At 43.3% G+C, this 19170-nt stretch overlaps 1 protein-coding gene across 1 annotated transcript in view; it reads right to left on the reverse strand.

Moving 5' to 3' along the window:
- Nucleotides 1-16514, reverse strand: part of CCNY (cyclin Y) — a 547033-nt gene extending 530519 nt beyond the window's left edge. Inside the window, exon 1 of the mRNA XM_086941524.1 lies at nucleotides 15878-16514. Within this exon, the coding sequence (XP_086797650.1) occupies nucleotides 15878-16031 (154 nt within the window). The 5' untranslated portion in view covers nucleotides 16032-16514. The remainder of the gene's footprint in view (nucleotides 1-15877) is intronic.
- Nucleotides 16515-19170: the final 2656 nt, after the last annotated feature.

Consider the following 19170-nt stretch of genomic DNA (forward strand, 5'->3'; position numbering starts at 1 on the left):
TACGTGGAAAAATGTAATGGAGCCCAAAGCACGAACTACCCCAAATAGCCAAACAAAAAAGGATGCCGCACTGGGGGAGGGGGTGGGGGTGAGGGAGACCCAGTAGTTAAGGGGTTTAGACCAAATGGTGTTTAACGTTTGACACAGTTGCTTCACTGGGCGAGACAAACCGCAATAAAAGAAGGAACGAGTAGATAGACAACCAAGATAGAGGATATGTATTTGGAGGGGGACACAAGGTGTGCTATATCAAGACTGTACAATGCATTAAATAAAAATACACGTTCTAAACTTAACTTATGCGGAACGATGGTCACAAGATATTGAGCTTTCTGAAAGTGACTAGATCTTGATATGGCGGCGAGCCACAAAATCTTATATATGCTCCCCAAAATATAACAAAATGCTTATTACATTATGTTGAAGTGGTAGCTGACCCCCATACGTTTTCGAGCAATATAGCTGGGAGTTCGATTATTGTCGGAGGGGATGTGGAGAATAGGTCTACTACATACATATGTGGTGGGGATATTCACAAAATAAGGATTTTTAGAAGGAGGACAGGATCTCTATTATCTACATTACCAACAGTGTACTAGCAATTGGCCTATTAACGTTCCTACTGGGACAGAAGGATGAGGAGAGTCCTTAATCACTCCATTTGTCTAGAGAAAAACTCCACCATTGCACAAAAATACCACTGCACAAAAATGGAAAGCACCGGAACAACCTAATATGGCAATATGTTGGAACAATGTATGGAACCTTTAGTTCATGGAGAAATTAACAGCGACTCTTAAAGACTTTATGTCCTCGTTTGGAAAGGTTTGGATGCCCTTCCTGGCCTCTGTCAAAAAACGGATGTGGTAACAAGACTGTCTGGACTTCTAGTGAGAGCAGCAGGAACGAACCAGATAGTGTTGGAAACTTTGAATGAGCCGGGGGGGGGGGGGGGGGGGGGGGGGTGAAGTGTACTACTCAAACTAGGGAATAGGTATGTTGAGAATCCTACTTATATCCCTTCCAGAATATTATAACACTAAGGGCCTGATTACGATTGCGGTTTTCCCGCATCCTCCGGGCCGGCGGAATCCACCGCCGGCCCGGAGGATGCTGGAAAACCGCTGCGGACTGAAAAAGACCCCCCGCCAGATTAGGATGGCTGGGGGATCGTTTTTCAGTCCGCAGCTTTTCCGCCGCGGTCGCCTTCCGACCGCGGCGGAAAAGCTTTAACATGGCTGGCGGTGTCTATCAGACACCGCCAGCCACATTAGGATGTCTGCGGAAAGATGCCTTTACACGGCGGCATTTCCGCCGTGTAAAGGCATACGGATTTGTGTTTGGGGGCCCGTTGCGGGCCCCCAGGGGTGAAGGGGGGGTGGGGGGTGCACATGGGGGGTACCTATGGTACCCCCCTGCGTTTGCCTGCACAAAGCGGCAGGCACCGCGAGGTGCCTGCCGCTTTGTGCATGCAAATGCACAACTCACATTTTTATCATTGCGGCGGGTGCTGCTTCAAGCAGCACCCGCCGCAATGATAAAAATACAGGATGTGACCGCCAGGGTGGCGGTCACATCCTAATTTGCACGGAGGGACCGCCGCTGCCCCTGCGGACGGTCCCTCCTACTCTATGGTCCGTCCGCCATCATAATCGACCCCTAAATTTGCCAATATATAGAAGTCTTCAGGTAAACGCTGTTCATAATCTCCTGTTCTATTAAAGAATGGCATGTATGCACAAATTTCAAGTCCATAAAGGATCATGATTTTTCCAATCACAGATAAAGTTGTTAAATAAAAGTATTAGTATCCTGCGAAACCTGCTGCTTGGGGTCTATTTCCTCCGGCAGTTTATTCTAAATCAAATATCTAAAATGTTGGATTAGGGTAGATTCACCTCTTCCGTGATATCTGGTAATCAGGCAACTGTATGTCATAAAACCCACCATATCTGGTCTTCTAACTATAAACGTACTGACATGTACAAACAAAAATAAAAATCCACTCCTTTTAAGTACTACTATAAGTGCAATTCAACTGCAAAATAATTTCTAGCTACTGCTGTGGGGCAGAGGTTTCCAACGGAGGTGCAGAATGGCCAAATCAATACTAGATTATCAGGATACACTTAAATGATTTTCATTGAGATTAAAAGTAGGGATATTTACCTTCTGTGTACATTCTGATAATCTGGTATAGACCAGCCCTCCTTGTCCTGCATTGAAAACCATCGGCTGTAGAGTGCCTCCCACCTAACAATTACACCAGCAACATCTACCTAAATGGTCCAGTCAGAAAATGCCTACTAATTTATTCTCATGACTTCAAAATCTGGCCACACAGACTTGAGGTGCGCATGTGGCACATACTAGGAGTGTGTTGCCCTTTGTCCCTGTGCCTCATGGGTAAAAGTTGAGGCGCAAGACCTTTCATAACACAGGACCCCATCCCTTTGTAGGATGGTGGCACATCATAGAACTGGCAGAGTTCTCAAGCTCCCCTCTGCTTGTTTGATGTCAGTTCCTAGAACAAAACAACAAAGTGCACACATAGGTTGATCGTTTGAAGCTTTGTACCAAGGTCATGGAAAGGCATTCCTTTGCCAAACAGAGCAGAATCGAACAAAGTATCCGATAGCTGAAATGTAAGACCTAGCTGTTGTACTGCCATTCTTGTTGGTTTTTATTCGCACACTTAGCACACCAGACTTGCAGTAGGCTGATGTGCCCTGAACTGACTCACAAACTTGCATCACCTTGTCTGCAGAGCCCACTTTGTTGCACGTTTACACTTCCCCACGTGAGCACCTTTCTTCACTGTACACTGAGCCACCAGCACTACTTACAGAGGAATTATCTTAGTACATTTGCCTGTTGCACACACACATCATTACAAACATTTAAGTTTTCAAATATTTACTTTTTTGCTTAGTCCTTGTATTATTGTCGTTTTTCAAATAATATAGTAAATAAAGAGAGCAACCCAGTAAACCTTTGGGGGCTTGGGTAAAAACGTAATAGAATGGGTAAAGTTGCCTCCAAAAGAGTTTGTTATGCTAATTAAATTGAGTCAATTGTGTAACTAAATTAGATACAGGTAACTTAATCGTCCTGAGTGAAGTTAATTACAAAGAATTAAATGAACATACATGTACTTAAGACTGACTAAACATAACAATACTTAACATTGAAACAATACAATTAAAACGATAACCAATAGACATGTGTATAGGCAAAAATAGTAGATTTTATCAAACTTAAATCATGAAGGGAAAAATACAATACAAAAAGAATGTACAAAACAGGAATACAGGATGAATATCAGAAAGCAAATCAGAATCTCTGTAAAGCCTGTAAGCCGCCTATCCAAAATAAAGATGCAAAAAATTCTCCTTTGGATAAAGCTGAGAGTCGACGTTTCGGTCTTTATAGGCAACTCTTTAAGACCATCATCAGGACAGAAGAAAGTTAATATTGTAACTCCCTATTAAAAATAGAATAAAACAATTTCACTATGGCATGATAACTGAATTCAACGTTCATTATTGCGCTATACACATGGATACAAACAATAAACATCAGACCTAACTAAAATATGACATAGGACCTATACTAAAATATATTCATCGTGACAACAGAGTACTAACATTTAGACGATATTTACAATGAAGGCAAAACAAGAAGAAATACTATTTGATTATTACATAAAGGAATTATTTTCAGTGCATGTACTCATTGCAAAATATACTGGCCATTTGGAAACGATTTCAATAAGACATTTGTAGGATACCTGAATTAATAAAGGAAGAACAATGATTTAACACAAATCGAGCATGGCCATACCGGCAGTTAAATTGAGGTATACTAATTAAAAAGATATGGACATACTCAAAGGATATCGTGTGCTTTAAACTCTATTGGCGTTAGTGTTATTACATGCTGGTTTCAAACATATTTTACCTAACACCGCTTTGTTGACCTCAGGTCTACTGATCATTTTAGTATTACCAGGATTGAATAGGTACCTTAAATCGATAACCCTCACTCCATATGATGAAAGGAGATGATATGTAAAGCCGGGGCAGAGGTTAATCTGTAACATTAAAGAATGGGGGATTATCAATACCCACTTCTGTATCATTTACTAAGGTGGTTTAACATTGGTATGGTTATACTATTACCTCAGCAATAGCGAGGAAGTAAGCAATTAAGGCTTTCCTATTGGTTTGTCGCACCTCACACACTTGTCAAGGGGATCGCAAAGAATTTCAACGTCGTCAGGAATGAACGATCTATAAAGATGAAATGGGTGAGAAATTAAAACCCATATCCAGAATAGCAAGGTACAGGTGAGTCCAAAGACTCGACGCATGGACAGGGCACATTTACCTGTTAAAACGTCAGGAAAAACGAGGAAGTGAGCAATTAAGGCTCTCCTCTTGGTTTGTCGCACCTCACACACTTGTCAAGGGGATCGCAATTTGTATTAGAGTCGTCAGGAATGAACGATCTAAAAAATGAAATGGGTGAGAAATTACAACCCATATCCAGAGTAGCAAGGTATAGGTAAGTCCAAAGACTCAACGCGTGGATAGGGAGCATTTACCTGTTTCAATCTCGAAAGTTTCCAGATTCCAGTTCTTGAGTGCTGCCGTGCCATATCATAAAAACATCATTCCACCAATGGTTGAACGCTAGAAATGTTAACCTAAAGTTCACTTTAGATCATAGCTCAACAGAAATGCCGTTTCTGGACATTACCATAAAAATTGATGATAACAATTGTCTGTATACAACCCTTTACACAATAAAAACTGCTAGAAACACTCTTCTCAGTTATAAAAGTCATCATCCTAAAGCCCTCAAGGATGGCCTACCCTTTGGCCAGTTTCTCCGCCTCCGGAGAAACTGTACCTTTAAAAATGATTACTTTTCCGAGGCCAACAAATTAAAATTGAAATTGATGGCACGTGGATACCCCTCACGGCTACTTCGCAAATCCATGAAACGGGCCTGGTATTACAACCGGGAAGCCCTTTTGAGCATTCGTGAGCGCCAAAACAAAAATGATATAGTTTGTGTGTCTACTTTTGGCACCCATTCAAACATCATCAAAAAAATAATTACAAGAAACTGGAATTTATTGACATCCATTCCTGAATTAGCGCAAAAACCACTGTTTGCCTTCAAAAGAGGCACCAATATTCGAGACAGATTGGTTCACGCTTATGAAGAACCAGTTGCAAAAAATTCACTGACCACCATGTTACAAACAACACCTGTAGTAGGTCATTTTAAATGTAAGAATTGTACAGCCTGTTCAACAACCATAACAGTCAAGTCATGTGAAATTAACGGTATCAAATTTACAGCAAAGAGCTTCTCAAATTGCAACACAACCACTGTAATATACTGTATTCAATGTCCGTGTCAACTCTACTATATCGGTAAAACAATCCAACCAGTTAAAAAAAGGATCTTACAGCACCAATCACGCATTAGGTGTAAGACGGAAAATGCACCACTTGTTGAGCATTACCTTCGCTTTGGCCACAAAGAAACCGACATGATCTGGTGGGTTCTTGAGGTCATCAAACCGAACAAAAGACATAACAATTTGGACAGAACACTCTCTCTAAGAGAGGGCAAATTGATATGTATTACAGATACGGTCAATAAGGGACTAAACTCTTCTACAGAATGGCATGCGCTGGCATGCTTAACATAAGATTCTGGTTCCCTCGATATGACTATATCTTCTATTTAAAGATGAAATGAAATGTGTTGACACCACACAATGGTAGGTGATGCAGTACATAATGTCATTCTATCTGACCTCAAATAATGTGATTCCACAACCTGTTGTTCAGTTTAATTTATTGGACATTTTTCAGTTAATGAATGTTCATCGATTTGATTAGTCAGAACGCAATCAATGACATTATTCAGACTGTTTACTTTTTTCACACATAATTGAATTGTTTTGTCTTCATGAGATCCGCTAGTTTCTGAATGTATTATCCGATCAAAGTGTATATATACGGATATAACCGTTCGAATGTTGATGTTTCTTCTTCAAACTAAATGCTTTGATGTTTTCATTTCATTGTATCATGTTGAAATGTCTACAACTGTACCAGTACGCATATTCTAAATAACAGCAGCTCTCTATGTTTAAATTGTCAAATGACTCTTTCTAAATGTACATTTGACCGTTGTAAGATGGCGCTCCCTATCCACGCGTTGAGTCTTTGGACTTACCTATACCTTGCTACTCTGGAAATGGGTTGTAATTTCTCACCCATTTCATTTTTTAGATCGTTCATTCCTGACGACTCTAATACAAATTGCGATCCCCTTGACAAGTGTGTGAGGTGCGACAAACCAAGAGGAGAGCCTTAATTGCTCACTTCCTCGTTTTTCCTGACGTTTTAACAGGTAAATGTTCCCTGTCCATGCGTCGAGTCTTTGGACTCACCTGTACCTTGCTATTCTGGATATGGGTTTTAATTTCTCACCCATTTCATCTTTATAGATCGTTCATTCCTGACGACGTTGAAATTCTTTGCGATCCCCTTGACAAGTGTGTGAGGTGCGACAAACCAATAGGAAAGCCTTAATTGCTTACTTCCTCGCTATTGCTGAGGTAATAGTATAACCATACCAATGTTAAACCACCTTAGTAAATGATACAGAAGTGGGTATTGATAATCCCCCATTCTTTAATGTTACAGATTAACCTCTGCCCCGGCTTTACATATCATCTCCTTTCTTCATATGGAGTGAGGGTTATCGATTTAAGGTACCTATTCAATCCTGGTAATACTAAAATGATCAGTAGACCTGAGGTCAACAAAGCGATGTTAGGTAAAATATGTTTGAAACCAGCATGTAATAACACTAATGCCAATAGAGTTTAAAGCACACGATATCCTTTGAGTATGTCCATATCTTTTTTAATTAGTATACCTCAGTTTAACTGCCGGTATGGCCATGCTCGATTTGTGTTAAATCATTGTTCTTCCTTTATTAATTCAGGTATCTTACAAATGTCTTATTGAAATCGTTTCCAAATGGCCAGTATATTTTGCAATGAGTACATGCACTGAAAATAATTCCTTTATGTAATAATCAAATAGTATTTCTTCTTGTTTTGCCTTCATTGTAAATATCGTCTAAATGTTAGTACTCTGTTGTCACGATGAATATATTTTAGTATAGGTCCTATGTCATATTTTAGTTAGGTCTGATGTTTATTGTTTGTATCCATGTGTATAGCGCAATAATGAACGTTGAATTCAGTTATCATGCCATAGTGAAATTGTTTTATTCTATTTTTAATAGGGAGTTACAATATTAACTTTCTTCTGTCCTGATGATGGTCTTAAAGAGTTGCCTATAAAGACCGAAACGTCGACTCTCAGCTTTATCCAAAGGAGAATTTTTTGCATCTTTATTTTGGATAGGCGGCTTACAGGCTTTACAGAGATTCTGATTTGCTTTCCGATATTCATCCTGTATTCCTGTTTTGTACATTCTTTTTGTATTGTATTTTTCCCTTTATGATTTAAGTTTGATAAAATCTACTATTTTTGCCTATACACATGTCTATTGGTTATTGTTTTAATTGTATTGTTTCAATGTTAAGTATTGTTATGTTTAGTCAGTCTTAAGTACATGTATGTTCATTTAATTCTTTGTAATTAACTTCACTCAGGACGATTAAGTTACCTGTATCTAATTTAGTTACACAATTGACTCAATTTAATTAGCATAACAAACTCCTTTGGAGGCAACTTTACCCATTCTATTACGTTTTTCAAAGAAGGCCTTCACTGGCATTGACTGCTCTGTGGGATATTTAATTAGTGAATGTCCAATGTAAATATGTGTGTATGTGTTGTCCAATGTAAATAAATGTGGGTGTGTTACCATGTATCATATAATAAGTGGCGTTGTTCTATAAATTAATCTTTGGGACTACTGTTCTTCCAGTGTTACATAATTTACCATTCTTCTTATCAACTTTACCTCATCACTAACCTTTACCTCAACACCCTTTTTCCATCACCATCACTGTCCAGACTGAAATATGTTCAGAAAGAGTAAGTTCAGGAAAAGTAAGTTCAGGAGGAGGGTTTAAGTAACAGCAGGCGGCAGATTTAGGGGAATGAAGGATGAGGTTGCTGGTATGGCTTGGGGTAAATCATGGGTCTGAGTTTAGTGATTCAAATAGAATTAAACCTAGAGAAAGGGTAAGATTAATGGTTAGTTCTAGAGTTGGCACAATGGTATAGAATATGTAAGGGTGAAGGAAAATATTTTGTTTAGGGTAAGATGCAGGATAAAGGTAGAAGTAAGGTTAAGGGCAGAGAAAAGGTTTACGTTTAGTGCAAGGTAAAAGTAAGAAACAGGTTTAGGAATAGAACAGGGCTAAAGTTAAAGGAAAGGATTAGGGATAGGTTTTAGGATTATGGTTCGGGTTGGGGAATTTAAAGTAAAGGTGATAACAACGTAACAATGATGGGTGAATAGTACTTTTCGTGCAATGTATGTACCAGGCAACCTCTGAAAGGAGGAAGGCAGTAGACCACATGTCCTTATAGTAACGGCCACCAACAGGGTCGAGCCAGTGCCCCATTGTAAAGAGGGATTTCATATGCAGAAGTGATTGTCTCCTTGCTGGTATAATCCACCCTGCTTGGCAATATGCTATAATTGTTGACAGCCTACAACCTCTGCAAACTAAAGTTAACCTTTAGGTTAATGTGGAGGTGTTAAAGATCTAGATATTATTCTAAAACTCTACAGTTCCTTATTAATTCTGCAAAGGTACAGCCAGCAATAACCTGCCATACAGAACCTCTCACCAAACTAGTTACTAATCTAAAAAGAATCCAGTTATTTCTGATAAATACGTCTTTCTGGACCCCAGCTCTCTGCTGGTACCCAAGTATAGCAAAAATGTGTTCTGTTGGTACATTACAAAGAACACATGAAGATTTATACTTGCCCAAGATGCAAAATGAACATCTGTCGCCCAACTCTTCAGCAACCTACAGCTGCCAGTTTAGTTACTAAAAAAAACTTCAGTGTGAGACCCAATCTTGTAATGGGAGTGCGTCCATTTTCAAAATATACATTTAACACCTTTTGGCTAAAACAGAAAAACAGGAGAGTCGTCGATCACTGCTACATGTATAAAGGTTGCACTTTCCTGGAATACAGAGATTTGGCAAAGATACCCTTCAATTCCTTCAAAAGTTACAAAATCACACCTAATATTAAAAATCCGGTAGTAAAGACAAAAGGCATGCAATATATGTCCACAAATCATGCGTCGGAAAAGAAGAATGACTGTTAGACCGATGGAGTTTGGAGACGGATTTTAGAACATCCAAAACTCCTAGGGACTGAAACACCTACAGCACAGGGTACATACTCGTCTCTAACCCCCCATCCCAATACTAATCGGGATTGAGGCGATAATTCCAAGAGAAAATTTCTGTTACAGTAATGACATAACTGCAGTCAAGAGGTGTGGTATTACCCAATGTTTTAGGATATTTGGTTCATATATAGGGATTCATTTGCAGTAATAACAAAACTCATTTGTGCTGCAGTTACAAGTACTTTTTTTTTTAACTCTTGCGGTAATCAAAGTTTTCAATGCTATGATGTAATATTAATACATTTGTAATGCAGTAATACAGTCACTCTAAATCTATGGTAATGTAAGTTATGCAGTAATTCCAATATCACGCATTAAACACCAGCAGTATGATTACCATCCATTCTCAGCTGCTCCAATAAAAAATTGGCACCACTGCTACAACTTTCTACTAAGTATGAAATCCCTGGGTCTAACCTACCTTCCTGCTGCCCCTTCTCATGTCAGGGCTTAGAAAGGCCTCAAATTGTGGACATTTATTGGCTTTGCTGCTCAATCTCTTAATATGTAAATTAGTCTCACTGTGCCAATGCCTCTGCAGCTCATTGGCCAGTCTTCTCTCTGCCTCTGTTTAATGGCCACCAGGAGCATCACAGAGCACGTGAGGTCACAGTGCGCAAAGAAATTGACAGCACCTGAAGCCACATAACAGCTGCCTATACAAATGCAAGAGAGACGATTGGCTGATGAAAAAAGAGGAGGTGTCTTGGGAGCTAATGAAGTAAGGATGCACCGATTCCAGGACAAAAAAAAAGTTGTGATAGCACGAGAGGAGATGCATGTATCAACATTACCATTACACATCGGTCGAAGTGGGCAGGATCAGGGGGTCACGACATGCTCATACTTTTTTTGATTTATGAAAAACTATTCCCCTACATATTGCAAAAAGAGAACAGTCCTGTGATGGTTAATTCTGATAGTTTAAATGCTTCAGCTGAAGTGTCATTGACTCTCCTGTGAAACTGAAGCCAGGGAGTCAGCTAAACAAGAAACAAGCCTTCTTACCAGGGGGTCTGTTTGCCTGAAAGAAATGAAAATGTGCGCAATGAGTGATTTTTGCACATGTGAAGGGTTATATGCAGATGTAAAGGATGCTTGGGAGCCGGTACTGGCTATAATTGATCGTACCACTCAAAGAGTTGTGATGACAAAGATTTATTTGCATGCTTTTAATTGCATTTTTATTTATCGAGCGCTTACTACCCCTGACGAGGTGTTGAGGGGCCGTTTAAGTAAAAACAAAAAAAATAGTTTTACGTGCAGTCTGGGTATTACTAAAATCTATATTTTGGAAACACCTTTTTCTCTTACACATTTTTGCGCAATTTGTAGCAATTTATCTTATACAGTGCATAATGCAAGATTAAAATAATGACTTACACATTGAAATGCTTTATGTCACAGCCCGTGACCTCGTAGCACTAAATATACACAAGTCACCATTCTCCACTGCGCCAATCAAGAATCTAATTCTGTGGCTCTCTGGGTACAGACACAGACCTCAGCAGTGCATTAACTAATAGAGGTTTCATAATGTACTGTAGTTAATTTCCCACTGAGTAACATCTTTTTATTTAAAAAAATTAATTCAAGTTGTGCTTTATTTTATATGTAGCCCCCTGATGGTAAAAGACACAAAAAAGTACAGATTTTTTTTAGCCACACCTTTGATCCCGCCCCCAAGCTTACTGACCCCACCCCATTGCATGCAGCTTCACTTCCCATACTCTTTTTATAGCAGTTCAATAGCTGCCATTACATCTTTTTTACTGTAATGTATAAAATAAAAACGACAAAGTTAGTTAAAAATAAAAAGGACAGGAAATGTGTGGAAAAGTGAAGCAGCAGGCTGCTTAAAGTCTAGAACCAGATTCACGCATTATAAAAATGTTAGTGGACAAACGTTTCACTGGACCAGTGATGGTGGTCTAGAAATGACTAGGCATATTACACATAAAACAGCACAGCACCAACGCCTCTAATGCTGAATAGGGGCATATAATATAGAATGCACTTTTGAATATATAAAGATATTTAAATTATCTCTAGATAATTTGTTTAAATGACAGTTGAATTTTCGCCACAGGTTTGCTCCAACTCTTTTTCGCAGCATGCCCCTCCCCCCCATTGCCTGGTGAAACAATAATCCTCCGTGGTGTGGGGACATTTTCAAAACTGATGCAATTAATTGAGTTTATTTTTGGATGTCAAACGTTTATTAAATAAAACGAATGTACAGCAGATGGTTATAAGCTGCATAAAGATTCTGAATCGTGGACAGTCTTGGCATATAGGCTAGGGAGGGAGGTGGGCAAATTACCAGACTTGAGAGAATTTCAGGCCTTCTGCACATACTTTATAAGGAGTATGTAGGGTTACTTTCGCAATCGGCCCTTGAGAGAAATAATGTTACGAGAGTTGCGTTGTGCGTGTGTGGGAAAGAGAGCGAGCGCTCGAAAAGCACACACTGGGAGCTGTCTGTTCCACAAGACTGATGCTGGTGGCAGCCAGTGACTGCATCTCATCAAGGCTGCGCCTGCAGTCGTAGACTGCGCTGTGCCTGCAGACGGAAGACGCCGCCTAAGAGGCAAGCAGTAAATCTGCCGCTGGCTTCCCGCGCGCTTCCCGACTGAGGCTGCCCTCGGACTGTGATGTCACGCGCATCCCTCGCTGGAGTTCAAAGCGGTGCTCGGTGCCAATGCTTGGTTTCTCTGTCCTGAGCTCATCACTCATGTCTATGGTGTAATGGATCTGATTATTCATGGCCCGCAGTGCAGAACAACTGCGCCATGGCAACCGACTTCCTTTCACAGTTAGCCATGTACCAACCAACCCCCCCTTTCTGCCAGAAGTTCCAAAAGCCGCCCGTGAGCGCCTTCTGAGGCACCATCAATATAAAAGCGAACACTCCCCAGCCGCAATTCTGTAAACAGTCTAAGACCTGCCTGCTCAACCACTAACCTCACAGGGACAGCACTGATACACCCAGCAATCTCGGTGTGTCAGGAGTCAGTTTTAAAGTTTTAAAAAAAAAACACCAGGGTGTGGCGCATCAGAGGTCCACAAAGCAAAGCATGGACATGCCTTCTCTTTGCCAGCCTGCACCCTCAGCTGGCCCCTTCAAGGCCCTGGGTGTAATCCTGGATGCCCAGCTACAAGCGCTAGTGAAGCCGCGGTTTCAAATCACATGCACAGCAGACACTGAAACACTGGTGATAGTGGTAGTGTTATTTTAAAAAAGAGACAGTGTGAAAATGGTTTTGTTAACTGCACTCATCTGAGCTCTTGTCTATTCACAACTAGAAGACAAGGAGGACCTCCTTCGACACTATGGGAATCTATAGTTGTCAAATGACCCTTTACCTGACAGCTCTTTGCTTGCTGTGATTTGTAGCCCCATACTTATTACATTAAGATATTAACAGGAAATGCCATAACGCTAAGCCCTTTTGGGTAAAACCCAGATCTAGTTGATGGTGTCATATATGACACAACAAAAAGAGAAGTCAATAAGATTTGGGGGCAGCAATCGCAGAGAGGGCGGTCAAAAGGCACTAATGTGTTACGGTAAACATTGCCAACTACAAATATAAACCTCTCAGTCACCAGTTCTGGTGACAATATCGGTCACAGTGACCTTATGCTCAGGGATGTTTCATATCCTTACGCCTTTCTTCATAACAACAGGCTTGACAGTGGTGCGTCGAAAGCCCATGCACAGCTTCTCGAATTGTCCATAAAAATCTGCAACCTTTTAACAGTGGTTCAATGGTGATTTGATCAGCCATACATGGCCATGCTGCTCCATACATGATATGGGGTGATAGCACGAAACCGGTCCCAGGATGCTTGTTTCCACTCCAGGGACGACCAGAGCTGACAGTTCCGGCTGGACTGTTCCCATGGGAGCTGGAGGGGGTGTAGGGTCTAGACCGATTTGCATAGGACTACTTCGAAACTTGAGTGGCATGGTGAGCAAAACAATGGATTTAAACCAGATCTCTTGATTGTGGGTGAGTGTTTATAAAGTTTCAGCACTCCATCCATCACCCTGTGGCATTTGCTAAATATGTTCAGGACAATAAACATGTAACAATCTATACAACAATGGTCAAAATGAATGCAAACTCTAAAAATGACAGCTTGCACAGCAATGGTCAAAATCAAAGCACAATGAAATAATATAATGCTGTACTTATTTAAGCCGTATCACCCCTGATCAGACTCTTAACAATGGTTAACATCCTTTTCAAAGTACATTAGCCACCACTAACTGCCCATTCGCAATCATGGCCTGAGCAGAAAGTCCGAAGGAGAAGGGCAATTAGCTTCTGTTAAGGCCAACAACGTTTGGGCGGTAAGGCTAGTAGCACCTGTCCCAATACACGGGCAAACAGGCCCCGCCCTCCCTGCCTTGCACATGACCCTGCTTCACACTCTCACTGAATTCAAACAGAGGAAAATTATAGATGCCCGTGCCATCTTTCTTACTAAATGACCCAATTCCATACAGGTTTCAAATATATAACGATGGTGAAGATTGTTGGAAACCAGCAGTATACTGTCTTCATGCCATACACAAATATATTGACAAACCTCTCGAGAAGCATGCTGCTTGCACGCTAAACGTATACTCGTTGGTTCTCTTTCTTGCAGCATACACAGGTAAGGTACACAGAAAGTATTTTCCCAACTAAAGGGGTCGCAAGGAAGGAGGGGATACTAAGCATGATGCACGTGATGTGTTGCTGTGCAGCAAGTTTCATGTCATACCAATACAGGCCACGTGTCCCAATCCAACGAATAACAGGATACACTAAGTTATTTCATGCACAGATTTTGCAGCTTAAGTACATGGCCATGGCATGCATTGCCTCCGACAACAGTTAAATTAAAAAAAAAATGACAGTTTTTCAGCAGAAAGTGGATTAGTATGAGAACGTTAGCACGACGTGCGGTCAATGCCAGCGGGCAGGCTACTTCCATACAGTAAAGCAATGACAGGCGGGCACAGACGCCCTCCAAGTGATCCGCAGATTGAGAGGATGCCTTGCAAGTGAGCTCGCAGGGGCGGCCTTAGGCATGTGCAAGCTGTGCACCTGCACAGGGCCACCAAACCCCAGGGGCCACCACGCCAATATACATCCCTAATATAATAATCATCTGAGGATGGATACATATATGCGTGGCGGCCCCTGGCAGGGATTTGGCAACCTCTGGCTCTGTTCCACTTCCAAACACCCTAACCCCTCTTCTTCACTGGCCTCCGTGCTCCGCCCCGCCCGGACCCCCCCTTCCGGGGCCCCCTACCTACGCTCCATGCAGAGGGCCGCCTAGAGCCGCCCCTGGAGCTTGGCCAACCAGATCCAGGGCTTGTGATCTTTCCTCCAATCCCCTAAAGCAGGCACTTGGTGAACACTAGGACAAAGGTGGTCACGATTCTCACTAGGGTTCTGATCCTGTACAGCATCCATTCACCTAACTGTGGGGCCCTCCCTCTGTCACGGGGGTGTGGTACCCTCTCACTTCCCCAACGTCGTATCAGGTCATACACTCGTGACCGTGATTGTCTCTGACAAAACAGAACATGTGCCCAATCCCTTATCCCGCTCCAGACTGGGGCCGTAATTGAGTTCAGGCACAAGGCATCATAAGAGTGAAGGATTATGCAAAACCCGTTTTAATATGCAAATCCCATAACACCCTCTCACTAACTTCCTGAATAAAAGGCCAAGATCCACGAGGCAGAGGCAGGGTCTATCGCCTTTCACCAATAACCATTAAACTCATTGTGCCATGTGAGATGCCCGTGTCAGCACACAGTGTACAGTTACCTATAAACCTTCATATGCGCCTGTCACCGATTTTATAACCCTTAATTAATACAACGCCAATAAACACTGCCACGCCCAAAACACGGCATGCACCTTTAAAACAAGACCGCGAGCCCCCAGGCACACAAGAAACAGGAGTCACTGTGGTAGTACAACGCCTGTAACCTATCATGCAAACAGCTCAGAACTTGTCACAGCAGATAGCCCAACTCCCAAAACGAACACTAGGGCGGACACTTCCAGCCCAGGCCTTTCTTTTGGGAACGTCTAACTCTACCTAACCAATAGTAAACACGCCGAAAATCAGCCAATAGAACCCCAGGGCACAGGGTGAACACGCCTGTCTCTGCAGTGCAATGCAAGTCGTGCCCTCGTCGCCTGTCCCTCCATCATGGGATGCAGTTCAAGCGCTGCCCAGGCACATACTGTGTGTGCACCCAGTCATTGACGTCGGAGTACATGCCAGCAACCTATCACACACAGACACACCAGGAACACAATGACACCGGTTCTTTGTTTAACACAATAGATAGCTGTGGGTGGGCGGTAGGGGCTCTTTCCATGAGAAGCCCCCGGTGGTTCCTCTTACCATCCATGTTCTCCCGGTCGCTGATGTGCTGCAGGTTGCAGCCCGTGTCCTCCCGGCTCAGGTCTGTCTCGGGCCGGTAGGACTCCAGCCTGGAATGGGCATTTCTGCGCAGCTTGGGGCTGGACGACACGCAGCAGGACGCGGTGTTCCCCATGGTGCCTCCCCGCGCACTCCCCGCCCGCGTCCACTTTGAAGGCTCCGCTGCCCCTCGGCTGCTGCTGGCCCGGGCGGCGGGGGTCGCGCTCGCCTCCCCCCGCTGGCACCCAGAGAGGAGCGGGGCTGGGGTATCGGGTCCGGCCGCCCTCGGCGGCTAGGAGCCGGGCACAGTCATGGGCAGAGTCGGGGACGGACGGGAGAGGGGCTCCTCCCTCCTCAGCCGCACATCCTCTCCCGGCAGGCACCCCCGCACGCACAGCCTCCGCCCGGGGATGCTGCTGCTGCTGTGTGCATGGGAAGCGGCAGCGGCGCCCTAGCGCTCCCCGCCCAGGGCGGGCTCCGTCGGGGAAACAGGAGGCAGCATTGCGGGCACCGGCGGGCACAGCTGGGGGAGGCTTTTCCTTTTCCTGGCGTGGCGTCTGTGGCCGCGGCGGGCTCGCTTCCTCCAGAGCAGAGCGAGCGGCGGAGGCAGGCTGCGCAGACAGGTTCCGGTTCAAGGGGGTGGTAACATCTGCCAGAGCTCAGCGGCGGCGGAGGGAGAGCGCCGGCCAGCAGCCCAGGCGGGGGCAGGCTCCCCCGGGAAGGGCAGCCCGGAGACAGGCCTGAAGGGCAGAGAGGGCCGCTGTCACCGGGGCGTTTCACCCTATCAAGGCTGCCTTGGTCCGTCCCTTCCCTAGCCGCAGGGCACAGCACGCTCCCATTCGGCTCCGTTTGGGGAACAATCTTGTAGGCAGAGGCGCAACTAGAGCAACATTTCGGTGGGGGTGTTGGGGCTAATTCTTCCTGCAATAGGCTGAGTGGAGATGCAGGGTTTCTAAGAAAGGGTGAAAAAAAGACAACAAAGCCTCCTTAACAAGTAAATGGTCTTTTAAAGACCTGTGAAGTACTCGGGTGCAGCTGCAATAGGACTGGTGCCAGACCAGCCAGCCTACAGCAGCTCAAAAAGTGTCTGTGTGTGTGTGTGCCTGGGAAGCTACCTCAGCCCGGGCTGGCACACACAATGGGGGTGAGTGGCTCAAGCCCTTTGAGCCCTATGGGCGTTGGGTGCCTGTTTGTAGGCAAATGTATACTGTTCGCCTAAGATTTGTATGTCCTTTGCAAAAACAAAAGGAATATTATCCCTGATAATTCCGCCAAAATGATTTCATTTCTACTTTTTTCTGACACCGTTCTTCAGGAGAGGGGCGCATCACTGACCAGTCGGCAGCAGAGGGACCGCCCAGCTCAGATAAGAAAATCCCCCTGACGAAGGGCGTTATCGCTTGAAATGCATTGGGTTTGATATATAAATTTGGCGAAAGATATGATACAGAAAATGAAATGTCATATGAGAAATGAAACTCGCTAACTAACAAAGTTTGAAAATGAAAATAAATTTTGCAAACAGCTAAACAACAAACTATGGAGTAATCATTTAAGGAAAATATAAAGGAGTGCAAACTAGGAGTGAGTCCTGGTGTTCAGGAAACACATGTCAAAGATTTGGCCTTCAACAAAAAGGACATATCGCCCCTCACCACAGAGGGCATATCATTATATATGAGAATGTATGGAATATACATGAACTCTCCTTAAAGTATGTCAGGTTGTCAATGTTATATAACATTGGAGACTGAAACCTGTGGGGGTGGAGTGTTGACGCTGTGCTAATACTGCTGCCAACAGACCCACATTAACCAAATGTCATTACCCACACAATGTGATAACCAGCCATTTTTAATTTATAGCAACTTGCATTCAACAGTGAATGCTACCGGGTAACAATCTCGCTGTTGAATTTTCATCACCCCCAAAAAATATCTGCTTTGGGCATTTTGTATATGATAATCCAAAGTTATTTAATTGGGATCACCTTCTGGGTGAGTGTTTTCATATAAATCTGGCAACTCATAGTACCTTCAGGTCAAAAGTGCCTCGTCATGACATTAGCACATACTGCCAATACATGGCTTAAGGTTTGATACAAAACAAAATTAAATGGACACAAAAGGCGAAATGGGTGTGGGATTCTTTGCTGGCTTCAATCATCATGCCCAGGTATTCCGCTTTTTGGTGACTTACATTCTAAGCATTTTTGCAACTACTTCAAGAAAGATCCATTAGTCTATGTTTTAAGTACTGGAATCTTATTACAAGAGGTCAGGCAAGATGCAGCAAGAATAATCTTTTTGAAACCAAACACCTATTGTCCCATATATGCAAATGCCATGAAGTTGTTATGGTCTTCTTTTCTTGGGCTGAAAGAGGCATTAGCATCAAACCAAGTGTTTCTCTATCAACTGTGTGGATAAGGACAGGACAGGATATAACAAGAATAACTTCCTATTTACATGTTTTTTAGCCCAACTGAGTTGTAATCAGTTTATCAGACTTGGAAGAATGAATCACTGAACAAGCCCTTAAAGATTCAGAAATGTGTGCCCTAGGATATATCAATTTGAATTTTGAATTTAATTTGAATTTAAAAACATTTGTATAGCGCGCTTATACCACGCGGTTTCTTGGCGCTTTTTAGATTGCGAGGAGACAGCAGGAGCAGAGGGAGTTAGACAGCGAGAGCTCGAGAGAAGAGCAGGGTTTTGAGACCTTTCCGAAACTCTGTGTAAGAAGGTGTCATGCGGAGTTCCACAGGGAGGGAGTTCCAAAACACAGGAGCAAGAACCGCAAATTTTGTTCCGCCAGCCTTTTTCTTTCTGAATCGGGGGGTGGTGAGGAGTGCCAAGTGGGTGGAGCGAAGCTCTCTACCCGGTGTATAAGGCTTAATGGCGGAGCAAATGAACTCCGGAGCGGTGCCCATTTTGGCCTGGAAAGTGAGGCAGCCAAGCTTGAACAAGGCTCGCTCTTTCACCGGCAGCCAGTGCAGTGCCTGCTGTAGAGGAGTGGCACGATGGAATTTGGGCAGGCCATGGATCAGGCGGGCAGCCTGGTTCTGTACTAGCTGCAGACGGTGAATGGCATAGGCCGGTGCGCCGTTATAGATGTTGCCATAATCAAGGCGCGAGAGCACCATTGCCATCACTATAATCTTTAGGGCAGGAAGGGAAAAGAAACGAGAGATCTTCCTAATGGTTCTGAGGGAGAAAAAACAAGAGGAAACAACAGAATTAACCTGTGAGTGGACAGAGAGTGAGGGATTA

The sequence above is a fragment of the Lissotriton vulgaris genome, chromosome 10, assembly GCF_964263255.1.
Source record: "Lissotriton vulgaris chromosome 10, aLisVul1.2, whole genome shotgun sequence".
Lineage (NCBI taxonomy): Eukaryota > Metazoa > Chordata > Amphibia > Caudata > Salamandridae > Lissotriton > Lissotriton vulgaris.